Below are 16,863 nucleotides of genomic sequence, written 5' to 3' on the forward strand. Positions count from 1 at the left end.
TGTGATCAAAAATTGTATTTTCAGTGAGCCATGCGGTTGTGAAATTTGGAATATGATCACATTGTTGACAATACTAGCTTTCTTAGACAGGTGCAGAATAAAATGGCCTAAAGCATCCAAGAAATGAGCATGGTCCTTGCATGTAGACATGTGGCAATTGTGGTCTTGTTGTAATGGATTTCCACACAGTGACCCAGAGGACTGTCGGAATGTTGGATACCTTGCTGCACTAGCGGTAGCAGATTTCTGAAATCTCCATGGCTAATTCCAGACAGTCACTGGTCTCATGACAAGATTCAAAAAGGCTGCAGTCCATGTCACAGTTGCAGTTACAATCATTTCGTGAATGGCTTTCATCCGAGGTGTGGTGGTATCTGTGAGAGGGGCAGCACAAGTTGGTACACACTGTTTCGCATGTACTGGGGAGCATCAGGAGACATTCCCAAAACTGGCAAAACAGACAGGTGAGGATCAGGGAGGCACACTCTTCTGTGTAAATAGGAAGAAAGAAAATTAACAGGAATGCACAAAATCACATCTGTATTTAAAAAAAAGAAAAAAAGAATCAGGGATGTATGTATCTTTGCAGCCAACTTTTAATTATTTATCCACATCCAGGGTAATGTACACCACTAATCACTCAAGCTCCCCTTCCCCCATACCAGGACTCACTCTACTTAAGTAATTGCTTTATTAACTTCCTGAGCATTTCCTATTGATTCTACATAATCTGGTTATTTAAAGTGCTGTCACTTTTCTAAACTCCTTTATTTACTCTGTCTGCAAAGGTGCTGGGAAGTCACATCATTAGCTGCCTATCTGGAAATCTTGCAACTGTCTGAAAAGCAGCAGGGCCTCCCCAAATGCAAGAGACTTCCGGAGCAATTAGAGTTAGGGACAAGGAGAAACTGTACAAATATCCTATTTCTCGTCAACGGCTTTGTTATTTGCTTGACATGAATTCCCATAAATCTGCCACACCCATATTCAGATGCAAGCAAAAAGCATATTTAAATACCTGAGAAAATGTTTTTTAAAATAATCACTGCTTTTTGAGTTGTGTTTTGTTTTTAATCTCTGTCTCCGTTTTTCTCCAGTTGTACAGAGCCTTGGTTTTTAAATTCAAGTTGTTTAAGTGAAATACATCATCATATGCCTAAAAGGTTTTAAATCTTATCAGTCCTCTTTAAGAAAGTTGGTTTAAATATTTGCTATGCAGACTTGTAAATATCTGGAAAGTATCTCTAAGGCATTGAAGGTAATTGGTAATTCTAGCCAAACAGCTGTGATGAGTTATAGATTATTATATTTTTTGTTTCCATAAAGGGAGTTAGTTAGAAGATGTAGCAGTTCTCTTGTTAAAATTATAACTTTTTCTTTTCAAGGTAAAGAAACCCGAGAAATGTGTGAGTGCTTTGTAAAAGGGTTAAGTATTCGTTTGGTATGTCATCTAATGGATTAAATTCAGCAATCTGAAGATTTTTGTTGGTTGAAAGTAACATTGTGGTGTGAATTGTTAAAAAAAATTCTTTTCCCTCCAGATGGGCCTAAAAACTGATTTAAAGTTTGTTTTTTTAAGAACCTGTTTTCTCCTCAGCAAGTAATGTGGCTAACTTTTTTTTCAGAATATATTCCATAGGGATTATATAGGAACACAGAGGAGCTTTTGCCCTCCGTGTCATATGCAATAGTAACTGCTCTTTAAGCCCCATTTATTTGCATCTAATGGTATTTTCCAAAATATTCCTTTTCTTTTCTTGCTCAGATTCTTGTTAGTATTTAAAATAAGGAAAAACTTGGAGAAAGAACAAGAATTTTAAAGAAAGCTGTTTCAATCTCTTATGAAAACACTACATAAAGTTCTTAAACGAGTCCTGAATATAGGTCAACAGTAATCTTCCTACCCTGTTCCTCCCTGTCACCCTCTCTTTCGTTCGTCCCAGTAAGATGGTAAAGAATCACACCATTACTTTTAAGATTACTCTAGCAGCCAGATATTGTTGCAGGTGCTGTGGCCATTACTCGACATTTATAGTGCAGGCAGCATACTCCATAATACCTCTATGGTGTACATATTCATCTCTTTGCCAGACTTGGTGTATTTTTATTCACTTACAGCCAGCTTCTAGCATATGGCCAACTCACTCATATCTTGTAAGTCACCACAAGCCACCCACAAAAATTCAGGAGTAAGTGGAGCACAAAGATTTTTATTTCATTTCTGCTTTTGCAAAGAAAGCATGCTGGTGATCAAAGGTACAGGGCATAGAATCTCATTGAGTTTACCAATACCAGGACTGCTACTTTGCCTCACCATGCCAAGTTCATAGTAGGAAAAAACTCGATAATCCTCTGGGCTGATGGCTAAAGAAACTCCCTTGGGCTTATGAGCATGTGAAAATGGTCCCATAGGATCCTGTCTTTTATATACGCAAGGCTGAGACTTGGTTTAGAGATTAGACACGAAGGCTGCAAGGTGACTGTAAGGATGGATACTGGCTTTTGTATTACAGCATGAGGAACCTGTTTCTAAAATGGCCTTGTAGTTAGTTTCCTGAGGGTAAATAACTCTTTGATTGAATTGCTCCTGCCAGTGCCACCTCAGTTTGGCAAGGGATTGCACTTTTGATATATACTATACATTTTATTACCAAAAGGAGTCTTGGCCTAATCCTTTGGCCAAATTGGCATTGGTTTCCTTCCACCTCCCTATTTTGCACTTGAGAATAGAGCCTTTTTTTTTTTTCGGTTACTAACTCAGCCCTTTTTTTTATTTGGTTATAAAAGGCAGAGCTTCTTGCCCAAGAAAAACACGGTAACATTAATGAATTGAAAACAGATTTTTCCAAACTTTCAAGTATGTTCCACACTTTTCCTAAAAGGCATGTTAAATAATTCTACACGAACAGACAAAACTGTTTTGCATATGGCCAATTTTTGTTTGTATAAAAGAAACATAAGCAGTTCAGGGGAGAACTTGCAACTGTTTGAAAAGAGTGCTCGACTTCCTTTCTCCTGAGTGAGTTTATTTTTGTGCGCCTGCACTACTTTCTGGGACCTTCATGTTTAATAAACACAATATTGAAAGACACATCTCATGCTGAAGACCTCTTCTTCCAGCAAATCCAAAAGAACATGCCATGAGCCAATTCTCTACGTCATGTGTCGTCTACAGTGCTTTCAGAACACCTCGCTTACCAGGCCATATGGCATTTTAGATCTTCCTCTTTTCCCATCCCACATACCTGTCCCACTTTCATTTTTCCTTAGGTTTGGCTACTGAGCATTCAAATTTGACAAAACTTGGGGAACCCTTTTCTTTATCAATCATACCCTCTCCTTGCAATTCATCATTGAGTTCTGCTGATTTTACCTATTTGTGTTAAACCCTGCAACCCTCTAGCCACATCCCAAACCGCTATCCACCCTGAACAGGTTAATAGGAATTACCTCCTAGCTGGGATCCAGTGCTTCCTTAGGAATCTACTTCAAAATCATCAGCTCCTGTGATATTTTGACTTGTGAGTTAGAGCAGCTCACTGGTGATGGCTCAAATCTTTGCCCTTGCTACAAGCTCTGCCAGGTTGATGCCTGTTTCTCTGACTTCTACACCTGCTTTATTTTTTACTGACCTGCACTCAGTAACACTGATTTCATCTCAATATTTTTTAGTGTATCTAACAAGCTGTGCCTTTTACTTATGTTCCACATCCTTGCCTCCTTGCTTGACCCAACTCCTATCCAAGCCTTTAGACTTCATTTGAAAGCAATGTCCTCTCTAAATTCCATCCTTGCTGAATCCCTCCCAGAGCTGTACTAAGGTGGGTGTCCTGCAGTCCTCCATACTTTTTCGTGCGTTTCACAGAATACAGTTCAGTATTATTTTTATCCCTCTTTTTTAGATGAGAGCACTGATTCAGAGTGCTAAGGGGCAAGCCCCAGAAAACACAGGAGAGTGTGGGCTGCAATTTGAATTTAGACTATGTTCTCCAGAGTGCCAAACTGTGGCCAGCTCTCTGTGACGCTCTCTGACCTTGTGAAATTTTAAGCACAGTACAAGATACTGCTTGATTATGGATGGGTTTGTCCAGTCAGTCTCTGCTCCTGTCCTCTGCTGTTGTGTTTTGCCAATGCTGGCAAAGTACATTCTCCATGTTCCCTTAGTGGCTTCTGGCTGGATTCGGCCAATAGAAGGCAGCAACAGGAAATAGGAAGATGCCAGGAAGGGAAAATCTAGAGGGTTTCCATCTCTGTCTCTAATCTATTGCTATTGGATTGGGTGGTGTCTAAGGCACTCACATCTTGTGGGTTTTAATTCTCTCTCTCTCTCTCTCTCTCTCTCTCTCTTTCTCTTTCTCTCTCTCTCTCTCTGAGAAGCCTTGGCTGATTATCATTCTATTTCTAGTTACTAATGATCTAATAGAGGTTAGTAACTAGTAACAGCTCATACCAGTACTAGCAATCCATAGGTGTTCTGGAGGGGCATTGGGGTGAGATAGTAAAACCCTCCTGTTGTTGCTAATGTGTAGGTTGTCTCACTCTACACTGGATGTTTTTTTCAGTTTTTCTGGTACTTTGGATAGTAAATCTCCTGTTTGAACTATCTGGCATCCTGGGACATACTCTAATCACTGCTGTCAGAAACCCTTTGTGACTTTACTGCCTTTTAAACTTGGAATCAAGAAGGTTTAAGATGGAATGGAGACCTGCAGGACTTACAGCCCAAAGTGGTGTTTGTGAGCAATAACCCCTGGCAAAAACCCTCTGAGGGTTGTTTCATTTTCTTTTTACACCTTTGGGGTACCTTTAGGGCATTGAGGCTGTAATACACAAAGTGATACTTTAATGACTGAAGAATTAATGCAGCTCCCAGAGATGTTAAAGTGTGCAACTGAAGATTGGCTAATGAAGAGGGAGGATCTGACTCTTTAGGAAGGATTATGTTTAATCATAATGGAAAGGTAATAATGAAAGGAGGTTCTACCAATATGCCCTATCTTAACCTCATGATCATGGTTCCATACTCCCAGAAATTCTGCACCTGGTTTTCAGCCTTGCCACCATCGTGCCCACAGTTAGGAGGGAGGGAGGAGAGGCAGCTTTGACAGTCAACTGTTGCTCCTAAAGCATTTCTCAACTCCAGGTAGCACTTGATGCTATTTTGGGGATCATTATCCAAAGTAGCAAGAATATGGTTCTTGTAAAAATGACAAAGGATTTTAAAAAGTTCCTATTCCTTCTCCCCCCAAACAAAGTAATATTGAAAACAAAGAGGCGAGAAGAACCTGTACAACATGTCAGAGAGATCGGGGTATCATGACTTCACTGATACACTGGCTTCCACCAATTCCTGAAAATTTTTGGACCCAAACTATAAAAATTGGTTTCCCACTCCCCCAACGTTAAGTGTATTTTTAAAAGAATATGTAGTGTGGAATATGAATAAAGTGTGACTGAATGCCTTTTTTTTTTTGGCTGGGGTATCATCCCTGATGTTATCAGTTTTAATAGCTACTTAAATATGTCAAGATCTATTTAAGTTCAGACAAGCACAACTAACATTCGAGTCAGTTCTTTAGAACTAGAATGACTAGATTTGGGTGATACTTAGTAAATTTGTGCTTATGTTTTTTTCTGAGCAAATGAACTGAAATAATTATAAAATTGAAACATTTTACAAGGTGACACCACTGCATTTAATTGTGTGAAATTTACAGTGTAGAAAATGTAATCATTTTATTCAGTAGTCCATGGTGTAATTAAGACTATTCTTTCGAGGTAGCTCATATTTATGATTTTTCTCTTCCACCTGGATGAGATGCCTTAGATTCAAAATTATATACATCAATTAGGTATCTGCTCAGGATTATTTTGAAGGGACCTGTTTTCTAATATTGTATGTATCCCTGATTTTCTTATACACGGGGATGCTGTTGTAAGCATAAGAATGTAGAAGCAGGAGCAAGTATACAGAGAGTTCTCTGGCCTTTCTCCATTTTATTCAAGAAAGGGACCACACACGATGAACCACAATTTAATAATAAAGTAATGTTGCAGCACATAGTGTGTGATGTGCAGTAAAGATCCTTTTAAATTCCCATCAGAGCACACACCATGAACTGTGTTAATGGATATAACACATTTTACAAAATCTGCATGTGTGAGGCTTTTCCATCCTGTTTTAAGTGGGGCAATGTATATAAATAATAGATATTAGCAATTAAGCATCCATTCCTACGCACTCATTTATACAGTTGAAAATAAATTAACCACAAACTACATGAAAGTGGATGCAATCTTCTCTTTTCCCTTCTGTTTTCCCTGCTGTTCCCAAAAGATATTTCTGTATTTATCTCAGTACGAACAATGACCCCAGCTCTCAATTTCTGCATTCTTAAATTAATTACTATCAAAAAATTCTCTAAAACGAGGCAAATTTTACTTAACTCTTCAGTTCCTTGATGTTTGCTGTTTAGGATAATGAGAGTTTCTTATCAATATTTGTGGATCTCTGTCTGGGTTTTTGATTTCTCTTTTATCCAGATATCAAATACTCCTACCTCATTGGGGCAGTTTTCACAGAGCTGGGTTCCTGCCTGTGCCATCAGTGTAAAAGTTGAATTTCTCAGATCAGAGTAGCCTTAAACCAGACCTTCAGAAGACAACGGAGTTAACCCCATGAATCTCCTTTGCTATTTGGAGCATGGAGCAATCTCTTGCTTTTCTGCATCATGCCTTTTTAAAAAAATACGAAGTATTTATTTGAAAATCAGAATGATTGAGAGAGAGAGAAAGAGTGGGAGGGTGCTCTTCTATCCACTGGTTCACTCCCCAACCAGGTCTGGTCTAGGCCAAAGCCAGAGCTTCAAACTCCATCTTGGTCTCCCATACGGATGTCAGGTATCCAAGAACTTGGACTGTCCTCTACTGCTTTTCCAGATGTTTTAGTAAGGGGCTGGATATAAAGCAGAGCAGTCAAGACTCAAATTGGTGTTCTGATGGCGCAAGCAGCAGGTTAACCAGCTGCACCACAATGCCAGCCCCTGTGTAATGTCTTGAGTGTCAGTTGTCATTTTAATGGAGTAGTTATTTTGGACTTTGCCTAGGAGTGCAAAGGTTCAGATAATGGGTTAGTTGGCCTGGCTCTTCTCCTAGGATCCCTGATACTGGAGAATCTGGAGGACACTGTGTTTTACTCTCTGGATGTACAAATTGGCACTTCCTATTCCCAATATCATTAGCCTGATATTTATGATGAGCAACATCTGTGTATCGAAGGTGCAGCCCAATGACATATTTTAGTATCAAAAAGCTTTTACAAAGAACCTGTTGCATTGCCTGTTTGCCTGACTGTCATTATCCTCTCCAAAGCTGTAGTTGAATGTAATCCTGGAATCAAGATCATAACCTGCTCATCTTGCAGTCACAGTGGGCCAAGGTGTGTTGCTGGGACTCTCAGGCTTCATAAAAGATGCAAGCATTGAGGTATAGTGATTAAGCTGCAGTTTGGGATGTCTGGGTTCTGCTTCTAATTCAGCTTCCTGCTAACGTGCACTCTAGAAGACAGCAAGTGATGGCTCAGATATTTGAGTCTATGTCTCATGTAGAAGACACCCAGACTGAACTCTGGGTTCTCAGCTTTGGTTAGTCCCGGCACTGGCTGTTGTAGGCTTTTGAGGAATGAGCCATCTATGGAAGATCAAAATTCTTTCTCCTTCTCCCTCCCTCCTCCCCTCCCTGTCTTGACCATGTGTGTGCATGTCTGCTAGACTGCCTTTTAAGTAAATACAATGAAGAAAAACAGAACTAGTTCTCAGAACTGGATAATTTAGGAATTTCATATAGTACTTCTGCATTCTGATTTTTCTTGATCAACTTGACGATCTGGCAGCTCTGGACATATTGCTTCTGGAGATGTGTAGAAGTGGTGAGCTTTGGATGAAATAGATGCTATTTAGCTGGCTATAGGCCTCACGAACTCCTGTTATGTACTTTGTCCAGCTTGCTTCTTTATTCACACTATCTTGACAATGGCAGAAAACCATGTCTGTAGTTTCTGATCTGAAGCATTCATGACAACATGTACACAAGATGCCACCAACATATCATTAGAGTTAGAAAACTTCCTTGTTCTTAATTCCTAAAACTATCATCATTTTAAAAGCTGAAATATAGTATTTATTTTGCACTAGCTTTGTCATAGGTGTTTTGTACATATTATTTCACTTGCTGCTCAGTAGCCCTACTAGGTAACTTCAGTAACTGAGATTCAGAGATGGTCAAGCAAAAGAAACTTGCTCTATATAGTTAATAAGATTCAAATGCAGGAGTTACACCATTACAATTACAAATATGTTATTGCACAAGGTTTATTTAATCTTTTTCCAAAAAATAAATATGAATTTAAATGTAGACTGTCAAAAATATCCTAGTATATTTTCCTTTGAGAAACTTGGCATTTCTTTAAATGCAAATGTAGACACTGAACTATTGAACACCATACAATTCCTAAATGGTTTATGTGTCTTGGAAAAGTCACTGCAAAGTTAACCTGAATCAAATTCTGTTTTTCTTAGTGTGACATCCAGCATGGACAATTTGACTGTTCTCATCATGGGGCACCAAATCCAGCTTGAAAATGGCTTTGCAAACAGAACATGCCTTTTATGTCATGTACAGATATAGTTTGGTATAGGTTCGAACTGATCGGAATGCCTAGCAGGTGATATCTATAGGCACCAACCTTTTTTTATAGTTTCTGCTATAAGAATTTTGAGACTTTATGGTACCTACATTCATATATTCACAGTATTTTAATACCATGATTCTTTGCCTCCTTGTATGCTCAAGTACAGGCTAAATAGTCCCATAGTCAAGCAGGAAAGCAAGTTTGCCATTTTTCTTACCCATTTCATAGCCTCCTAGCAAGAACGATTATGCTCTACCCTAGCTTATTTAAAACACATTGCCTCTTCTTTCCAGCTAAGAGAGCAAACAATCTGCCAGGCATCTCACAACTGCAAAGTGACCTTGACATGTGTCATTCACCAGGGTTTTCAAATTCAAGTCTTCCTATTTAATATTCATTAAGAGTCCCCCCCACCCCCAACAGCATATGTGATGAATTTACAGAGGCTGGGGGTTGGGTAGCTTTATTTAGAGGTGGGTTGAATTCTGAGAAACATACCATCAGTGTCTCTCTGATGAACTGAAGTATCAGTTTGGAGGTAGGAAAATTTCGTTTGGCATTCTTCAAGGGAGGACAGTGATGTGCTGGATTCTGACAGGTTTTTTTCATTGGGGGTTTCTTTGGCTGGTCCATCTGTGATATTGAATTCAGATACTGAATTTATAACGATGGCATTAATGGATTTCTCATCTGCATGCTTTTCATTTGCGAGTTGTGTATCTAGATTTAAAAAAAAAAGAAGAAGAAAGAAAACACACATAGAAAAAACCCACTGTAGTTTACATGGCCTAATGATTTAAGAATGGATATTTTCAGAATTACATTCTAAACATGTATAAGAAAACATTTTAATAAAAAGAATGGAGCATTAATGAGCAGTATAATTTTGAGGACAAGTGTAAAAACAGAGATTGCAAACATAAAATTTTACACACATTGCTTCATCTATCACATGAATTTCAATACTCATTTATACTATTTTTTTTTTCCCTAATGATGACTGAGAAGAATCAAGGAATTTTTTTCACTTGAAGCAACCGGTTCTCAAGAATGTGCAGTCAACCTGCTATCATGTATTATGGAACTAAGGGGCAGAAAAGAGGTCTTAAATGCTGGGCACTCCTACTGACTAATTTACATCATCTCAATCAAGTCTCTTTATTTCTTTGATTCTACAAACCCCAGTCTCTTTTCCTTTGTATAAGAAGAGCAGAGAGAATGAATAGTCTATAATCTCATTCCTAATTCTATCCTCAAAAACCCCAGTTGTTAACCATTCCTCTGCCTTGGCCTTTATTATGTCCCTAGTCAGGTGATAGTGGCTTTGGGGGATGCTCTTCTTGGGAACATTCTATTTTTAGATAATCTGACGGACAGTTATAAGAGAATTTCAGGTAAAGTCCTTGACCAATATTTGGTGTTCTGTTATTATAACCGGCACTGATTAGGCAGGACATTAGGTACAGTAGTGACAAGGACAGGTATGGCCCTTGGTTTTCAGTATCACACAAGTTACTCAAGGAGGAAATGCTTCCATTGTAGCGTAGAGAAATAGAGGCCTATCGTCAAGTTACCCTAGACATAGGGCAAGTCTGGGTGGCAGTACAGATCATTTGGACTTACCAATGCCATTAAGCCAATGCCTAAGATCAAAATGAGTTAATGGAAGAACGTATTTCAAAATATGCAGGCATGTTGATTCCCAGGAGACATCTTAACACCTAAACCAGCAACAGGACTGTTGACTTGTCAGCACTTTGGGGAGATGGTAAAGAAGCATTCTGGTGTCCCCCATTCCACCTGTTAGCCCAGTGCCTAGTTTATTCAATCTTGTTTATTGAGTTACTGAAAGTAATGTCACGGTTAACAGCCTGGTTGATATTACCATTCTTATGCAGCTCTGTGTAAAAAATACATTTTTTCATAGACCATTTTCATAATCCTTCCCAAAGTTGCTTCTTTGATAGGTGGAAAATCTACCTGGCTCTACCTCTAAGGACAACAGTTTCCAGACACTTCTGCAGAAAAGTTCTGAGAAACCTTAGAAAAATTTGGAATGTTTGAAAGTCTGGACACCCTCCTCCCAGTAGGCTTTTTATTAGATCACAATCCCTTGGGGACATTTTTAATCTTCCAGGTGATTCTGACTTGCAGATAATTTTGGGAACCATAGGGATTTCTGCTTTTGAGAGTGGAGGAAAGAGGCAGAACCTCCACTGATTTGTGCATTATTCAATTTCAAAAGCAAGCCATGAGTTGCCCACTCTCTCAAGGCTCTAAAATGGAACTGGAGCCAACAGATCATTATGGTTACATTAGGTTTGCTTTTGTTTGTTTGTTTGTGTTTGGTCACAGGGCCTGGAGAATGTTTAGCAGTATTCCTACCCTAGAAACACACTGGATGACTGGATGTTAATAACATCTGTCTCCCTAAGTAATGGTAATCGAAAGTTTATGCATGTATTGCCAGTTATTTGCTGTGAGGCAAAATCACTCAGATTGGAAACCACATACATATAGACACATAGGGTGCACACCCCCTCCACACACACACACACACACACACACACACACACACATTTTATTTCAGGCTCTGTGTTACTGTTGGTATACCGTACTGAACCTAAGCATCTCATAAACTTTTAGAAATAGATATTGGTAACCTTCTTGAACTTATGGAAAATATATGAATTAGTATTTTTAAGTAACAAATAAATGAGGTTAATCAATGCTTATTTATTTTAAAATATATTTTATTAGAAAGATTAACTAAGATCTCGCATTCACTGGTTGCTGACTCAAATGCTTCAGTAGACAAAGGAAGACCAGGCCAAAGTCAGGAGCCAGAACTCACTCCAGCATTTCTTCATGGATGGAAAGGGCCGAGCCATGTGAATCTGCTGTCACCCAGGGTGTGCATGAACAGGATGCTGGATGGAGAGCCAAGCCAGAACTCAAACCCAGGCACTGTGATATGGGATCCCAACTGGCTACTTGACTGTTGTGCTAAATACCCACTCATTGAGAGTTGCAAGTTGTCCAGGGCCCTCTTTTCAAGCAGTGATAAAACTAGAATGCAAACTAGAGGCTGATGGATTCCAAAAGCTTTGCTCTTGTTCTTGTCCTTTCACATAATACAACCTTCCCTCCCCGCTCCCTCCTTCCCCGCCCCGCCCCGCATCATTCTTAGCATTTATCTTGGTTTCCTAACTGCTGAGGCTGTACATCGGCAACATCCTCTCCACCCTAAATCCCGTGATGTTTCACAACCCCAAATTGAGCTTGGCAAATAATTTAGTTTTATAGACTTGCCTTTTCCTGAGTAGTCTTTGCAAAGCAAAACTACCTTCATGCATACTCAGGGAATCCTGCCTATTCATTTGCAGCTTCTTTGCACTGTACATTAGAGAGTAGTTCAGGAAGAGCTGATAGATAACGAAACCTTGATGAGTATAAAGATTACAACCGCTATTTACTTAACAGAATTAATTAACAATCAGTTCAAATTATCACACGTAGTCAGCCTGCATATAATTTAAATTGCTTCTGCACAAAGTAATTCAGTAACAGAAAAAGTTGGATAGAGGTTACTGGAATGTATGAACATGCAGAAAATACGGAATACAGCCAAGTGGTGTATGATTCTCTTTTTAATTTTGCAACAATTTTAAGTATAGCATTTGAATATAAGTGGTATGCTACATTAAGCAACCATTTGGAGCACACTAAGCTTTTGGTGAGAGATTTTTATGGAGAAGTTAAACTGCCATTCATAACGTTATTTTAATTCTATATCTCTGTTTATATTTTTATTTTTTCATTCCCCAGTGGAAACTATCTGTTGCTCATTAAAAAAAAAAAAAAAAAGCCATCTGACATACACACATTTCAAAAACCGGTCTGTTCAACAAGAATTCTGACATCTGAAGCGAGTCACAATTTTTGGGTGAATGTTACTGACATCTTACATCTTTTATAGATGGCATGCTAACAATAATTTTCCCAGATTCCTTCTTGTACAGCATTATTTGACATTGTATCCAAGTATTACAAAGTAGCATAAGCTAAAAGGAGACGCTGGTATCACATCTTCTGCAGAGAAACTATTTTGGAATTAAGCAAGAAACTCGTGAAACTATATTTGAGATGTTAAACTTAGTTCTTGACATTAAGTTAAAGAAAATAATTTTTTTTCAACAAGAAAAAAACTAAAATTAGGACAAAAATTAGAAGCTCATCTCTATTTCTTAGAAAAATTTAAAGCATATCTTAAAAACCAGTGAAATAGAAATCTCATGTTTAGGCTAGAAATAATTGTGAGAACCAATGGACATAAACTTGAATAACATGGCGATAGACAGTTAATTAATTTTTTATTACCATTGAGCAAATGTTATTAATTTAATTCAATTAACATTTATTGAGTGCCCACATGCAATAGATGAATCAATGTGACAAGAACCATTAATTTATTTACTTTAAGTTATTAAGGAAACATTTTAATGATTTCCATTTTTGCTCACTAAATATGACTATAACTTTTGCATTCATATATTTCCTATTTGAGTCTTTATAGATACAAATACTCAAATTATGAATAAGAAGCATCTCTTACTCCCTGCCTTCTTGAATGTTGTTGTTATGTTTGCCTTCTCTTCTTTCATTTTTGTTCTCTTTCTCTCCTCTTCCCTGCCTCCTTTAACTCCTCGCCCCTTCTTGCCCTCCTCACCCCTTTTTGTTTGCCTGTCCCTGATTTAGGTCTGTGGCTGACCTGCTTTGTTTCTATTATCAGTTTCTTTCTTGCCCATCTCCTTCAGTAAATTTATTCCTTAAGACTTTGTCCTTTTATCTCTTCTTCTTTCTCTTTAACATTGAAGGTCATGTTTATCTATATTCACAACTTCATTGTTCCTTTGTAATGCTGGTTCCTAAATCTCTATGTAGCCATGCAGACATTAACTGAGCATCTAGTATCTGCCCAGTCCTGTGTCACAAGGGAGATCAACACATAGTCGCAGTCCCTAAGAGCCCACTGTCATCACCCATTACAGTCTGAGAACTGTACCTGATTGTTTTGGTTTTTTGTCTGTGTTTGCTTTAAGGGGAAGGAAGGATTTTTCAGTCAAATCCTGTTAATGTGCTCCTCCTTTATCTTCCTGAGCTGGGTAACTCAAAAAAACTCATCATTTAGTTTCTCTCTTCATTACATTGTCACTTTCCTAGTTCCTACTCTTAAAATTGCTATTTGAGCTGTCCCCATCATTCCATCCGATTTTTATTTATTCCTTTTAAACATTTCTCAAGTCTAAATATGCTTTTCTATTTCCGTCACTACCAGTTAGGTTTAATCCTCCATGCACTCAAAATCTGGACTCTTTGAGTCATCACAGACCTTGACCACAATGACAACTCTTTCCAAGATATAATCTTGTTGTGAACCAATGTTTGAACAACATCCTTCTGATTATAATACTGATTAAAAAGTTAAAATGGAATCCATATATATGAATATCTCTCTCTCTCTCTCACCCACACAATTTAGTGGCTCATTGTTACCTTGCACATGTCAGTTATCAACTAACCTAATCCATTATATTACTGAGTTACCTTTTCAAGGCTGTAGCATGTTGTTAAGTTTTCCTGTGAGTGGTAAACTCCTAGAGGCTATGTGAAAATTTTTAGAAAAGCTTTTAAAGCATAGTGATTTTATTTTTAGTTCTACACCAAAATGTTTCAAGTGAGTGTGTACTTCAAATGTATGCATCATTTTTAAAGCTATAATGGTGAATTGTACTTTGCCTTGGCTTTAAGCTATACTCCAGCTTAGGATTTACTGCTGTAATTATCTGTGGTTGAAATCAGATCAAGGTAGACAAGTGACATTTCAAGGTATAAGGTACCAAGCCATTAACAAATTATTATGGGTAGTAAAAGTAGTTAATTAAAGTGACACAATAGGGGGAAAAAGTTTTTCCGTCGTATGAGAATGCTGTGAAGCTCACATAAATGTCAGAAATGATTTTCTGTTTTTGCTAGAATATGTGACTATATTCTGTTCTTGGTAAAAAAAAAAATAACACAATGAACAAAAACGCAGCAAGTCATTCGACATGATCAGCATAATGAAACTTGTTAAACGAGGTCGCATTCCCTTTTTCTAAATGTATAGATCATTATTATTATATTGAGTAACTTTATTAACTATGACTGAAGACCGAAGGTAGGAAGATAAGAATCCCTAAGTCTGAGGGGAAAAAAAAATCTAATAAAAGTGATTGATACAGAAAGAAGCTGTGTTTATAAGAAAGTCATGCCTACGTTTTTAGAAACAGAGTGATTAGAAGGAGGTAATTTTCTCAAGCTAAGAGGATAAAGGTTTCATCACGTATTCTCACCTTTTTTAAATGAATGGGAATTAGTAATCCATATTCTCCATACCCTGATAAATTGGTTGAAACAAAATCATGGATCCATTAAATGTAGTTTTTAGAGGAAATAAATGAGATAAAAACATTTGACATTTTTGCCTTTAAGTTTCAAATTTCAGTTCTGGTTGGAAGATGTCCTTTAAGGACTTTCAAGTTCAAGTAGCAGTTTTAGATATCGTCATCTTGATCTGTCTTCTGCAGTACTTCAACTAAAACTCTGCCTCAAAAAAAAAAAAAAAAGTCAGATGAAATGCTTATCAAGGGCTATGACAAGAGTTTACTTTAAGTCTTTTCAGTCAGCCTTAGTAAATCTTTTTTGAAAGAAAAATTTTTTAAAATGTTATTTCTCCAAAAATAATAGGCATTGGTGCTCAAGGTGAAGTGCTTTAAAGGGTAAAGAACTGAACACGGAAGGCAGATCATGGCTCCTTCTCCAAGCTTTTACTACTCCAGTAACTTGAGTCTTTGGGGCTGATGTGGATTTCTGTTCCGTTTCAACTAATTGCTGTGGGTAATTGTCTCTATTTTCTTCTTAGCGCTGCACTCTACATCTGTAGACAGACATCAGCCGAGAGAAATACTTTTGTAGCCAGATTGTAGGCTGGTAACAAGGAGTAGTTCACTCCAAAAAAAAACCAGTTGAATTTTCTTCAGACATGAACGCAGTTTACAATTATGAGTCCCCATCTCATATTTATGTAGTTGCCTTCAATCTAATGTTTGCAAAATATGTCTCAAGAAATAATCATGATGTTATCCAAGGGAAAAAAATGGTTAGCAGTTTTTATGTTATGATGCACTTGGATTAAAAATAAATGTAAGGTGCTGAAAAAAAATGAAACTTATCAGGCTATAAACTCACATAATTTGTATGCACACTACTTATGTAGTTGATTTTCTTTACTATTCATGTTTAAACATGTATTATAAATGAAACTAATTATTCAGTTTATTCTTTATTATGTTAAAATGGTCCCAACTTATTCATCGCAACTATTTGAATGCTACTTAAAATCTATTATGTGCACTATCACATTTGAAGCTCACATATTTTTTCCAAAATATTGTTTTCATTGGCACATGATTGAGTAGATGGGGGGGGCAAATATTTTAGTATTTTGCCCAAGTTTCCAAGTTTACCCAGTTGGTAAGGGGCATAGCTAGTTTTTGGACGTTTGTTGTCTGTTTCCTGTGGTATTCAAGCTTTGCATTCTCAAACCAGGTCCTTTGCTAGGAGAGTGAATGACAATGAGATCCTTTCCTGAAGCATAACCCCTTTGTTCCTTGTGGCTTTCCTTTTTCCAAGCTAATTGATTGTGCTGATATTTGGTTAGCAGGCATTTTTTGTCTATTTTTCAAAACCAGAGCTCCTGTTTGATGACTAATTGGTTGCAATTTCCAGTTTTACCCCTCAAAACCCAATACAAGATGCTTCCTATACCCTCTCCTCCATCCAAAATCCTCATGTGAAATGTATCATTTCCTTTGGAAGCCCCTCCCTGGAAGTCTAGGTTTACAACCTCATCACAGCCTTTTCCTCAGTTTCTGTCCTGTAATGCATTGTGGATGTGTTTCTATTTCTCTGTTTGTCTTGAGTACCTTAAGAAAACCATGCTGCATTTATCTTCGATTTCCCAGCATCTAGCATCAGGATTGGCAGGAGCAGTTGCTACCTAACGTTCAGTGGAGTGTTGAACTGACAGGTGGAAGGTGCAGTTGCCGACGGCTTCATCCTTAGCAGAGGTT

At 37.8% G+C, this 16,863-nt stretch overlaps 1 protein-coding gene across 1 annotated transcript in view; it reads right to left on the reverse strand.

Moving 5' to 3' along the window:
- Positions 1-229: 229 nt before the first annotated feature.
- The window catches only part of MDFIC2 (MyoD family inhibitor domain containing 2), a 94,803-nt gene continuing 78,169 nt past the window's right edge, over positions 230-16,863 (reverse strand). Inside the window, exons 3-4 of the mRNA XM_040995068.1 lie at positions 9,188-9,409; positions 230-489 (exon numbers count right to left, since the gene is read on the reverse strand). Of these exons, the coding sequence (XP_040851002.1) occupies positions 230-489; positions 9,188-9,409 (482 nt within the window). The remainder of the gene's footprint in view (positions 490-9,187; positions 9,410-16,863) is intronic.

The sequence above is a fragment of the Ochotona curzoniae genome, unplaced genomic scaffold (genome assembly GCF_017591425.1).
Source record: "Ochotona curzoniae isolate NIBS_2020 unplaced genomic scaffold, NIBS_Ocur_1.0 contig_908, whole genome shotgun sequence".
In the NCBI taxonomy this organism is placed as follows: domain Eukaryota; kingdom Metazoa; phylum Chordata; class Mammalia; order Lagomorpha; family Ochotonidae; genus Ochotona; species Ochotona curzoniae.